Source organism: Tarenaya hassleriana, unplaced genomic scaffold (assembly GCF_000463585.1).
Source record: "Tarenaya hassleriana unplaced genomic scaffold, ASM46358v1 Cleome8, whole genome shotgun sequence".
NCBI lineage: Eukaryota > Viridiplantae > Streptophyta > Magnoliopsida > Brassicales > Cleomaceae > Tarenaya > Tarenaya hassleriana.
This window is the reverse complement of record NW_010970490.1, coordinates 1,341,352-1,354,582: the sequence shown is the minus strand read 5'-3', so window position 1 is coordinate 1,354,582 and position 13,231 is coordinate 1,341,352. Positions and strand designations below refer to the sequence as shown.

The window sequence follows — 13,231 nt, the reverse complement described above, 5'->3', positions numbered from 1 at the left end:
GGGTCGGGTGGCTAGCCAGTTGCACCTAGTGTTTCGGGTCAAGCATTCGATCTCGTATGTGGGGAGAGAGGTGTAATGTTTTAAACGTAGTATTCAAAAAAGGTTGCTCCCGGATTCAGGGCATATAAATTATGCCGAGGGTCTAGGGGATGTAGATTGGGGCGAAGGTTTAGATGAACCTTTCAGTTATCAAATATATATATATATATATTATCAATATATATATATATATATATTGATTATGGTGCATGTGAAATCTCAATAATGAGAATTAGCATGTGAGACCAAATGTGGTGCGATTGCACCTTTGGCAGGTCATATTCGAGGAGGATTGACGCATATGAGGAGACTAATAATAATATAATAATATTATTATTACTATTGAAAAGATGCATTACCTTTCCAATTTAAATATGATTTCTAAAAAAAATACTTGTACATAACGAAAAAGTGTAACATATATAAAGTTATATACTTTGGTGTCACCACATAATCCGAGTTATATAACTTACTATTTATAATTCAAACTGATATAAATTTTGTAGATCAATCTCTGTCCATCATTAAAATTCTTTTATTATCCTATTTTGCTAATTGCATTTAGACACGAACAGCACAAAATGATATCCGTCGTTACTCTTTCCAAAAATTACGGATGCATGCATTCTCCGAAGATTAAAAGTTCGTATAATTTGTATGCCTTTTTCTAATTAAAAGAGATAGAGACAAAAGGCGCGAGTAATTATTGATATGGATCAATTAATTAAAAATTAAGTTTAAATATTACATTTTTATATATTATTAAATTTTTATTTTTTTATTACGGTTGTGAAGAAATTACTATGTATATATATATATATATATAAGTATAAGTTCTCCGTATATTTTTTTTTGGGTTAAATTTTCAATTTATGTCGTGCATACAGATGTAGTCTAGTCTTGGTTGGCCCACCTCATGGAAAAAACGGACCATAACCCTTTCTTATTTGTTTCATCATTTCAAGTGTTATATGGTAATAATACACCTTAGAAAAGATAAAAATACAACATCTATAATTAAATAAAAAACGATATCGAGGATGCTAACTCTGACAATACATACCTTGTGGGATGGTTCACTCGCTTTATAATATATTTATTATATATCCTTAAACCAAAATGATTATATATATATATATATAAGTGATTTTATATAAATATTATACATTAGTTGGGCCAAAAATATAAAATATCATAATTAGTTAGAACAAAAAGTTTTAATCAGATTAACCTTTTTATAGTAAAACATTTTATTAATTAGCTTTAGTTTGATTGTTGGTCAAATAATGTAGGGTTTTTAGTCTTTGAACAAAAAGGCGTAAACATAATTATTAAATTACAGACATAAAAAAAATTAGCGATTGCCATAAGAGTAATCAAAGGAAAAAGATGGTTAGTACATATAGTAAAAGATCACATGGATTCCAATTCTGTAAAAAAGGTTACTTTTTTCGGCATCATAACGGGAAAAAATTTACCTATTATTGTAAAAAAAAATGGTCTATTTAATATACAAACAATTAAAAATTAAATTATTTCCAAACATATAATATAACGAAAATATGTTTATCTAATAATAAAATTTTGAATGAACTTGATTATGATTGTCGGGTAAGAATGTTGTCACATCACGAGAGAATATTAATGGAAAGACGTTTTCTTTGCTCGTAATTAGGAAATTTATGTTATTTTTCGTTCATAACACAATTAATAACCGTATAATTAGGGTTAATCGTAATTAAATGCTTAGGATTCTCTCCCACATAGTCAATGGCGTGGAGTGACACAACTCTCTCTTGGGGGCAAGTATTAAAATTAAGAACATATATATATACATATATATATATATATATATATATATATATATATATATCATATATGTGTGTGTCTGTGTGAGAGAGAGAAGAGTTTGGTGGCTTCTGTACACAATTTATTCTAACAACCCTACGTGACTTTTATTTCTTTTGTAATTACCCTGTAATATCCAATGTTTGAATATGGGTTATTTATATGAATGTATTAAATTTCGGAATAATTGTAAACTTTTTCAGAGTTTGGTACCCGAATTGTAATATTGCAAAAGTTTGGTGCTTGAATTTTGAGGGGTTGAATTTAATCATGAAATCGTACTATTGATTATATTTACAAGTTCATGGATCACCTTAAAAAAATCAAGAAAATCAAAGGGCATAACTTATTTGCTCAAAAGTTCCAATAATCTCTTACTTTGATAAAAAAAAAATTAAGTTTTATAAAGTTTGTAATTTTAGTTTGAGGCATATTTATACATGCAATGCCTTATTCTTCACGACATCAATCCATTTATTATATATCAATTTCAGATATTAAAAAAAAGCCAGATGTCACTAATTTCAGATATATGCATAAGTATCGTTATTAACGTTGGTAAAAAAAACCCTTATAATTAACGTTATTAATGTTCCTTAATAACACAGCTTACACCAAAATATCAACGGCATGGCCTACATTCCCGAGTTTAATTCTCATCATCTCCAAATTAAAATATTATTGGAATATTAATCATCACATGCATTTAGTCTTAGATTCGATACATGTACAGCCGTAAGTATTCCAAAGAGTTTTCATATCACTGTAATTATAACTCCTAGGCATGTGACTATCCGATATTAAAGCATCAAGTCGCCTCCTTTCCTCATGCTAAATGTAAAATAATATATATATATATATATATATATATATATATACACTTATATATATTACACATTTACATGCCATATATGTACACACACATAAACATATAGATACATATATATAGACGGATCTATGTTATAAGCTATGGGGCATGTACCCCCACTCATTTTATTTAAAAAACTTAATTTTATGAAAAATTTCATAAATTTCTAACGAAAATTATTAAATGCCCCCATAAAAAATTTAAATTTATTCCTTAAATTATAATAATTTTTATATTACCCCCATTGATAAAATTTTCGAGATCCGCCCATGTACATATGTACAAGGACACGCCAACTAACAATAACATTTTTGTAAATTTTTAGTATCATCGTAAATTCGAGCTGCTCAAAAACAATATATCAATCTAATTTATTCAATTTTCCATTAGCAATATAAACTTTTAATAAATCAGAATAATATTATAAAAATAAAAATAAAAAGTTGGCACCAAACATATCTCGACGATCGATGAGAAACAAAGGGTTCGAATTATTGTCCTCGACATTTTTGGTAGAAAAGTGTTACATATTTTAGGGACAGTCTTTTTAACATTCACATGCACAAATAACATTCCAACACATGGCCACGTGTCGGTCAACTTGTTCCTCTCTTCGACCGGTTCAACCGGTGACTTTTTTTTCTAATGTATTGGAAGCTTCTATTTATATGTAATGTGCCACTCCTATGTATGAAGTTATATATGAACCCATCCATACATATTTGTAATAAAGTGTAACATGTAAAGCTTTATAGTTGAATCTATATATACCACATTGCTTAATAAATATTAAACAATATCCTTTTCATTTACAAAAAACAATATCCTAAAAGTTACCAAGCCGATTTGAAATGCAGTTTATAAGGAAAAAATGTTATAATTCAAATTATACAAAATCTCCTTTTCGACGGTCCGTTTTTTATTATAATTTTTTTTTTGTCATATGGATATTTGTTATATCTTTAGGGTTTGACGTGGACCCTACGGCGGCGTAATTCGGAAGGCCACCTCCTAACAACTTCTGAAATTTTCTCCATGTCGTTTCTTTAATTTGTGATTTTTGGTTTTATTATCTATCTTTAATATGAAAATATTTAATTATTTTTATATATCCATGATTGCGAAATTTATATATTATATATTGTGATGACAAAACTACGCTAACGTGTGTTTCTCGCCAATTCTTCCGAGTAAGATGCTCTTGGGGAGTTTTTTTTTTATAGATATTCCGTAGAGAAATTAATATTCTAATTTTAACAAAGTTAAAAATATGTTACAGGTAACGATATTTGGGGATTAACTAATTGATTTGGTTAGGTTATCACGATTCGTGATATAACTAATTGATTGTATTTAGTAGTATTATATACGTGTGGGGAACCCAGAAAATGTTATCATTACAAAAATAAAATGATAAAAGAGAGTAGTAAGATAAATATTTAATATATTTGAATAGTTTACTTGAGTTTCAATAAGAACTTATTTACTATTTTACTATTAGTTAATCATAAACAATTGAGCATATGTTTCTATCAATTTCAGACTGTATATATATATATATATACACATACCATTATCATATATACATATAGTTTTTGTTGATATATTTTAACTTGAAAAAATGCGAAAATTAGACTCTTTAACGTCAAATTTTCACTTTTTTTTAACGTCGCAACGTGGATCGGAAAGGGTCATCTTATTCCATGTTTGAAAAAAAAAACGTGGCATTGAAAGTTTAAAACTGTTTATAAAATAATGAGATAATATGAAGATTTGATGTAAAGATGATTGATTCCTCCAGACGAGGCACATGGGGTTTTGACTATTCTTAATTTTGAAAAACTTTACATGTATATTTATATATATATATATAGCAATTTAATTAATTGTGAATGAAAAATAACTACCGAATTTGTTTCGCTTTAGTCCCCCTCCATTAATCCGACAACCATTAATTTAGCATAATATGTAATCTTAAATAGTACAACGATCTTCTAAATGATTATAATTAATTTACTTGATAAAATGGTATAATTAATGATCCGAAACAAAAATATGTAACAAAAGACATACATATACATACATACATATATATATATATATATTGTATTGATAACGAATGAAAATATCTTGAGGAAATGCCTACAAGAGTACAAAAGTACTGCCCGTTCCGTTTATCATTGCTTTTCCCCCCATTAATTTATTTCCTTTTGAAAGATAACCCGACAACTAATACGCACTTAATTAAATTTTGATTAAGAGTAAATTGAGAAAGTGACATATTAACAGAGCGTAATGGAAGCCCTAATTCTCCAATAAGAAATCGACACCCAAATTCGACGAGTCTCTTAATATCCCTCCCTCGTTTTATTTTTTTATTTATTGTTTAATCTTTGTCTTATATGAGAGTTAATCTTTTTTAAACGATTAAATGTTCAAATTCAGGGTTGATAATCGATAGATATCGAGTTAATTAAATAGTTAATTGATTCGGATATAAATATTTCGTACGGACCAGAAATCTTGTTGTGATGTGTGGGTGAGATGTCGTACGAGTTCAAGTTAAAAACAAGAAGAACGAAATCTGCACTTAATCGATTTATGTGGTGTTTTTAGATTGCCCACACTCAATTTCCTATACCTCTTACAAGTATGGGGTTTCAATCATAAACAATTATTACAAATTAAATTCGATTTGATTAAAATTTTACTATTTAAGAATTTACTGAAAAAAAAATCACAGGATATTGTTATTATTAAAGTTATTCATTAATGATACTTGTTTTCATGTCGGCCGTTTCATTCAATCAGTTCTCCACAAATTTTATTAATTTGTAATTCCTCAAATAGAATATAGGCACCGCATTATTCCACAGATGAAATCATTCGGAAATAATTAGTCTAATAAAAATTAAAAACGTAATAATATATATATATATATATATATATATGTGTGTATGTGTGTGTGTGTGACGTGTGTGCGTTTTCTTCTGCTTCGATGTGTTCCTGCTCCCCCTAGGCGCATTTATTTGTTTTGTTTCTTTCTCTCTCTGTTTTCTATCTTCCTCTTTTTTTTTGTATTAAACTAATATCTAATGATGTGAACAAAAATTGGACAAATCATTGGCATGGTGTCATGGATTATAAGGTGTGTGTTTGGGTGTACACGCATATGTATAGACACAACATTTTTTTTAGCAATATCATCGATCATATATTTGCCTTTTTTTAATAAATATAAACATATATAAATTTTTTTTATAACCAAATTCTTCCTATATCCGGGATCAATTTTTATATATAAATCATTTTCGTTGAGAAATCAGATTCTTTCTTACCAATAGAATCGAACCCACGATTTTTAGGATGACTTTATCACCTCTCATCCACTTGGTCATCAACTATTGGGTAATATATATAAGTTTTCGTATATATATATATGACATTACATATATATTTAAAGTGTATACTAACCGTAGAAATTAGCAAGAGATAATAGCTGTAAAATAAACGGGACTGTTAAAACTAGTTGATTGAGAAAACCAATTTTATTTGTATCGTCCTTTTTCGATGGACACAGTATAATTTTTTTACATATAATATATAGTTTCAGAGAGTGTTTCTAATATATATATATATATATATTATATATATATATATGATTTGTGTTGTCATGAAAAGTGAAAACCACTCATTAATACATATATATATATATATAATAATAATATATTCTCCTTCATGACATATGGAATAGAAGGAAATTAAAAAAAAACTTATGATAGTCTCCTTTTTAGCTCCTAAGTTTATCAGCTTTTTAGGTTTGGTGCTCGCAAATAAAAATAGAGGATTGGTTTTTAAAATACCTTTTTAATTAATATTTCAATTTTTTTAAAGATCATGAAATCATATCGAATCGACTCAATTTCTTTACTGAATTTTTACAAGCGAAGAAAGCAAATCAAATTTGAAATTCAAAAAAAAAAAAATATAGCAGAATTTTTTTTTTGGAAAATCCGACCAAAAGTAAAGTTAATCCCAATTTTATTTTAATGAAATCTAAATAAATCGTAATCTAAATAAAACTAGAATTATATTCAATCATAATAATTGTTTTTTTTGTAGCTTTACTAATCCGAGCCGGCGAGCCATGCCTAGACAATAGAGATGGATTGTTTAATAACATGATGAAGTTGGAAGTGACGAATAACTAATATAATTATGAATTAGGTGAACGGGCTCGAATATTCCAAATTCGTAGCCATGGGTACGAATGCGATGGAAGCCACCATGCATAGGGGCGGCCCCATGCAAACATCGTACGTACACACATTATCATCCTCCATTTAAAATGTGGCCTTCCATATTCATAGCATGGCCATGCCATGGCATCATGAATTCAGATATGTATCTTTTTTGGGCTAATATTACTGTTTCTTAACGCCCCAATTAAATGGGCCCATTTGCAGATTTAAATTTGGGCTGAGCCCAATTAATATATGGGCCTACATTTCTCCATTGTAATTGTCTGTCAGTAGTCTCAAATTTAAATCCAACTAGTGTATTGGGCCTATTGGGCCCAGCTATAGAAGACGCCGAAGTGAAGAGATTGGCATGTAAAAGTTCTTTTTTTTTTTTTACAAAAATGTAAAAAAAATCTTAAAAAAAGGGTTTGTTGTTTTTACTTTTTTTTTTTTTAAAAAAAAACGGCTTTCTCGACTTTTAGAAAAATCAAATATATAAAATTTTAACTGAATTTTATTTTGGTTTTTAGATTTCATAATCGGGAAAAATCCTAGATATGTCATTAAAAACAATACAATAGAAGTTTAGATGGAACTTCTTCTAGCTAATTTTCATCAATCGATATATATATATATATGTATGTATATATAAAAGAAAAATAAAAAAGGAATTATAGTTATCCAGTTACAATATTTCATTACGTTTCGTCGAACCTCAGTATAGTCGTTGTTGTACAATGATAAACAGAATCTCAAGGTGGAATCTAATTAATTAATTTTCTGCGTGACGATTACAGTATCCTTAATTTAATAGAAACTAATTACGTTATGGGTTGCCATTAAGTTAAGAGTTCATCCTAATCCTATAATTAAGTAAAATTCGGTGCTCCATAATTTAGTATCAAATGGATTATTACAAACAGTAATATTAAACACATTCCTTTTTTACCGCTAAATCCGAAATCTGACATTACATTATCTGTTTGCCGTTAAAAAGGTACCAAAATAAAAAAGGCAAGGTTGTGTTCTCTCTTTTAACACAAAATGGAATCTTAAAGATCCACTTGGACGATTACTTTGTAGATGCTCATTAGACGGACAAAATTACTCCGAAATATATAAATCACCCATTTCCAAATTATATATATATATACGTATACGTCTACGTATATATACACAATCATTCGGAAAGAAGTTGGTTCATGAGAATCCTTGCATCTTAAAAAAATGATGAACCAAAATGTTTTTAAAATGCCCAGTTATTGGTCATAGATGGTTATACTAAGTTATCCTCCACCTTTTGCATGAGTTATTAAATTCATGTATACGTACGTGCAGTATAAAGAATTCGTTTTATATATCGGCCATCTTTCTTATAAAAAAAAATTAAATTATTGGATCGTAAGTAAGATATACGGAGGTTTTGCATGTACGGAAAGGGTCGTCAACAACGGGAAATATAAATATAAATATATATATATATACACACATCTCGTATGGTAAATATATATCAAACGATGGCAATTTCGATTTCTTGTATTGAATGTAAATTAGTGTATATTGGGAGTCAAAGTCCGCATTGTATAACGTTTTGCGTTATTCATTCACGTTAATAAAACCCTAAAACCCGTATAGATTCGCACCGGCTATAAAAAAAATTGTGGGGCGATTATATTAGTTATATTATGAAGTCGGGGAACACGTGATGGTCACGTGCATTGACGGAATCACGAGCAGACTATTTCTTCGTCAAGGCAAAGCACACACGCCTTCAACAGGATTTCATCCCTCTCAAGTAATTTTAATACAGATTCACAACTATAATTAGTAACCCTTGATCCAATTATAATAATCCCTCTCCCTCTCTCTCTCCATTCCCTAAAAAGTTAGCAACTTTAACTTCGTACGTAGGGCTCTTTCCTTCACTCAAAACACACACCATGTACCCATCTCCTCCTTCTCCGCCGTCTCCGCCGCACAACTCCGACGTCTCCGGCGAACGGTCTCGGTACGGGTCCGCCGTTGGAACCACCCGTGATTTGTCCTCTCTCGGCTCACAATTTCCGCCGCCGCCGCCACCGCAGCAGCAGCACCGTTCAAACGTCGTGGGGCATTACCTCGCCGGAGATTATTATTCTTCCTCCTTCGGATCGGATTCCGGAAACTGCAATGTTATGGCCGGCTCATCGATTTACCAGAAAGATTCCGGCAAAAACGTGATGCAGAGCACCAGCGGTTTCAATGATCAGATGGAAGGAGACAGCAATGGAGGAGGAGGTGCTTCATCTTCGTCTCTGTTCCGACACCGAAGCTCTCCTCCTGGGTTTTTTAATCAACAGATTTCTTCCACTGATCGCAACGGTAACTTCTCTCTTTTTACGCTTCCGCCCCCATAATTTCATGTTGTTTTGGATTTACCCCATTATTTCCTCTTCTTGCATATTTTGCATAAACTAATAACAATAGTCTCTTAAGTTGGATAAGCAATTTTTGAATCCTATGTTCGCCATGTTACAGAATCAAGTAGATGCCATATGCAAATATGTAGGCAAGAACTTCTATTTTGAATTTTTATATTCATTCGATGAACGGTAAATTCTGACTCAAAATAGTAATTTTTTTCAAAATCGATATTATTTTGGTGTTACCAATGAGTTAATATAGCTTGTTAGCCTAGCTCCTTCCACCTATTTTTTTTTATTTTAAAAATTATATTATATACCAATATGGCGAAATATATCTAACGAATAGTTTTGACTTTAAAAATTACGTATACGTAAATATAAAAAATTAATATTTCATGGTTTGTAATAAACTAATTTACAACTTGCAAAAGTCAATTTTGAAATTGATTGGATTTGTCTCTCCATGAACAAGTAATTAATATGGTCCTCTTTAAAAGGGTTGAACATTTTTGCTTTTGACATGGTATATATACACGAGCTAGACACATTAGAATAATTTAACGTGTTTATATATTTTTTTTAACATTATATAGATTGATATTGATAGACAACACATTTTTTTAATTATCTGGAGATGGAAACCCCGTCTCTTCAAATTTCTATTTCTAGAATCCAGTGTGGATCATCATGTACATATACATATATATATGTTAGATACCGCATGTGTATATACATACGTATATGTTTATGTATTTTTTCTAAGGGATTAGCAAGTTGTGGGTTTAAAGCATGCAACTTATGCAAATTGATCATATTGTAAAATGATGCACTTGAAAATAGGATTTAAAAAAAAAAAAAGAATCATTGCAAAGGAAGAAAAAAGGTATATAGTCCACTTGGTCTTGGAATAAATTTACCCATCCACTAGGTCTTTCGCAGTCTGTGGGTCCTACATGTCGAGTTCTTTGCTGACGTGGCCTCCTTGCAGACACTATTTTGATTTTTGGATATGCCTCTGCACTTGCATTTTTTAAGGGTTTTAAATTATTTTTTCGAAATAAATTATTATTATTTTTAATTTATGAATCTTGTTAATTTTTCGGTACATTGCACCCGTAACGATTTTCGACCTCTAGGTAAACCATGTGCGCAACCCAACTTGCATTTCATAATTGGAATTAAAATTTGTTCAGTCTAACTATCATTTATTATATATATATATACACATATATATATTACACACATTATATTATACGTGTACATGTAAATGTATAAATGGATTGATGATTAAGATTATGGGATCGCATCGAAACTTTTTATTTTCTTATGTTGTCTTCCGAATTTATGTTATCCATTGTCAATATAACCTAAGGTCGAAAATGCGTAAAGTTGAATAATGTAATATGTCGAACTTTAATTCAATATCATTTTAAAATTTCACACAAGCAGGTAAATCTCTCTCTTTTTTTTTTTAATTAGGGTTGTGTATTGGAAATCAAACAGTTGATATTTCTAAAAGATTCATTTCAAATATATTTTTTTGGGTCTAAAGGCCATATTGCCAATTAATAATTTACGTAAAGACAAAGGGATAGGGTCTTCGATGACCTATTCCTCATTAACGTTATATTTTATTTTATAGTCTCTGCCTAAACAAATGAAACGTAACCCTACCTCTTTCTTTTATTTTTTTCACCCTCAATCACGTGAAAACACTGTTATAAAACAAAAATTTGTTGATGGATCGGGAAACAGGTTTCTCCTTGGGAGGACGGGGCGGCGGCGGCGACCGGAGGCTACCGTCGAGGTCGAAGGCGGAGGTGGGTTTTCCGGCGGCGAGTGGGCAAGATCGTCGTTCTTTGTCGAGGATTCCGGAGGTGGTGGAGACTACAGCCGTTAACGCCGGCGTCAACGCTGCGTCAGGTAGCAGCTGTATGAGCTTTGGAATGGACAATCGTCGTCATCACTCTTGGGACGCTTCTTCTTCTTCCAACATTAGTTTCACCATTGATCAGCCCGGAAAACGATCCAAGACTACCGATTTCTTCACCCTAGAAACTCAGGTATATATTTATATATGTGTGTGTTTGGGTGTACACGCATATGTATAGACACGTATATTGATGAAATGTAAATATCTAAGGAATTGTTTGCATATTAGAAGAACCGAACCCATGAATCCTAGACCTAATATATTTCCACAATACCAAACCGATCTTTTTATTTACGTTATGTATATGTATATTTGTATGTCCGTATACTAATGGCATGACATGTTTCAGAATGAGAAACTTTATATATGGGCAAGAAATTAACCTTATGAATGCACTTCTAATTACAACAAGTTTATATAGCATGCACATGAATTGCAAGTTATTATGTGTTCAATGGTCATATATGTCCCAAAAAAGTTGGATCGTAGCTGAGGAAACAATATAGTTGCACGAGCTAGGGCTGGTCTGATCTTGAACAAGATATATATATATTTACTTCATTTGGTGCTTTTTGAATTTTGGGCAATATATGATTATCAGTTCAGCATGCCACAAACATCTCTGGAGATTGAGAGAATGAAGAACTTAATGAATATCCCGGAAGACTCAGTGCCTTGTAGGGTCCGAGCCAAACGCGGTTGCGCCACTCACCCCCGCAGCATCGCTGAAAGGGTAATTCTTTTTCCGATTTCGTTATTTCATTTATAACAAATTAATTAAAAGATTACGAAAGGATTTATAATGTTTTGCTCCTCTTGGTGTATACATAGGAGAGAAGAACGAGAATAAGTGGAAAGCTGAAGAAGTTGCAAGAATTGGTTCCCAATATGGATAAGGTGAGAGTAATCTAACAAAGATTATTTATGCCTTTTGATGAGTGAAGATTATATACCTTACCATACGGTCGAATATATATATATATATATATATATATATATAACACCAATTGAGCGTTTTTCCCTCAAAATTGGCAGCAAACGAGCTATGCTGACATGTTGGATTTGGCTGTTGAGCATATCAAAGAGCTTCAACACCAAGTAGAGGTGCCATCGTATTCCTATATATTTCTTGACAGACAGATTATAATGATCATGTTTAAGCACCTTCATTCAAGTAGTTCATGAATCAACATGCTAATTAACATCGATTCAATTTGGTCAACGGAAACCGATTTGATTTGAAACGGTTTGACGATGTTTTCTTTATCTCTTTTCGTAGAAACTGATAAAGGAGGCGGAGAAATGTAATTGCGGCGCGTGCAAGAGGTGATCGTTTTAGTCTTACTTTCTCGAAGGAACCTTAAAACAGCACGAAGAGTCATTCAGTTCCGAGGATTTTGGAGGTTAGAAGAAACATGTCCAAATCTGATTTGGCGCCACCACAAGTCTCTAGACTCACAATATAACACGGTTGAATCGGAGGTAGCTTTGGACAAATCACGATTGAAACAAGCATGGATAAAGCTTTTGAAGTTTAAATAACGAAAGCCTGTTTTGACAAATCTTGATTTCAGCCCAACGCTAATTAATATTCACCCGTGTGACAATCGAGTTCATATATACTTTTATCTATAAATATAACTCAAAGGGAAAAATACCTAAATAGCATGTAATTGTTTTAGATATTTCCAAATGCTAATTAATTACACGCTCAATACGGGCCAGTCACCAAAAGAGAGAAGAAAAAAGGACAGTCGGATTGGTAAGGAAAAGTCTTATTCTTGTTTATATATATATATATATATATTCTAGATGAAGGTGAGATTTGGTCTGAAAAATTTATCATTTTGATTATAATTAAACCTAAGCCTTTATCGCTTTCAACACCGAACACGTT

At 31.1% G+C, this 13,231-nt stretch overlaps 1 protein-coding gene across 1 annotated transcript; it reads left to right on the top strand.

The window, feature by feature from the left end:
• The first annotated feature begins 8,891 nt into the window (after positions 1 to 8,891).
• LOC104802292 (transcription factor bHLH129-like) lies at positions 8,892 to 12,971 on the top strand. Its single transcript, XM_010525823.1, has 6 exons — positions 8,892 to 9,357; positions 11,157 to 11,464; positions 11,936 to 12,067; positions 12,166 to 12,231; positions 12,370 to 12,438; positions 12,614 to 12,971. Exons 1-6 carry the CDS (start codon positions 8,937 to 8,939, stop codon positions 12,662 to 12,664), a joined length of 1,047 nt encoding a protein of 348 aa, XP_010524125.1. The 5' UTR covers positions 8,892 to 8,936; the 3' UTR covers positions 12,665 to 12,971.
• The last annotated feature ends 260 nt before the right edge of the window (positions 12,972 to 13,231 follow it).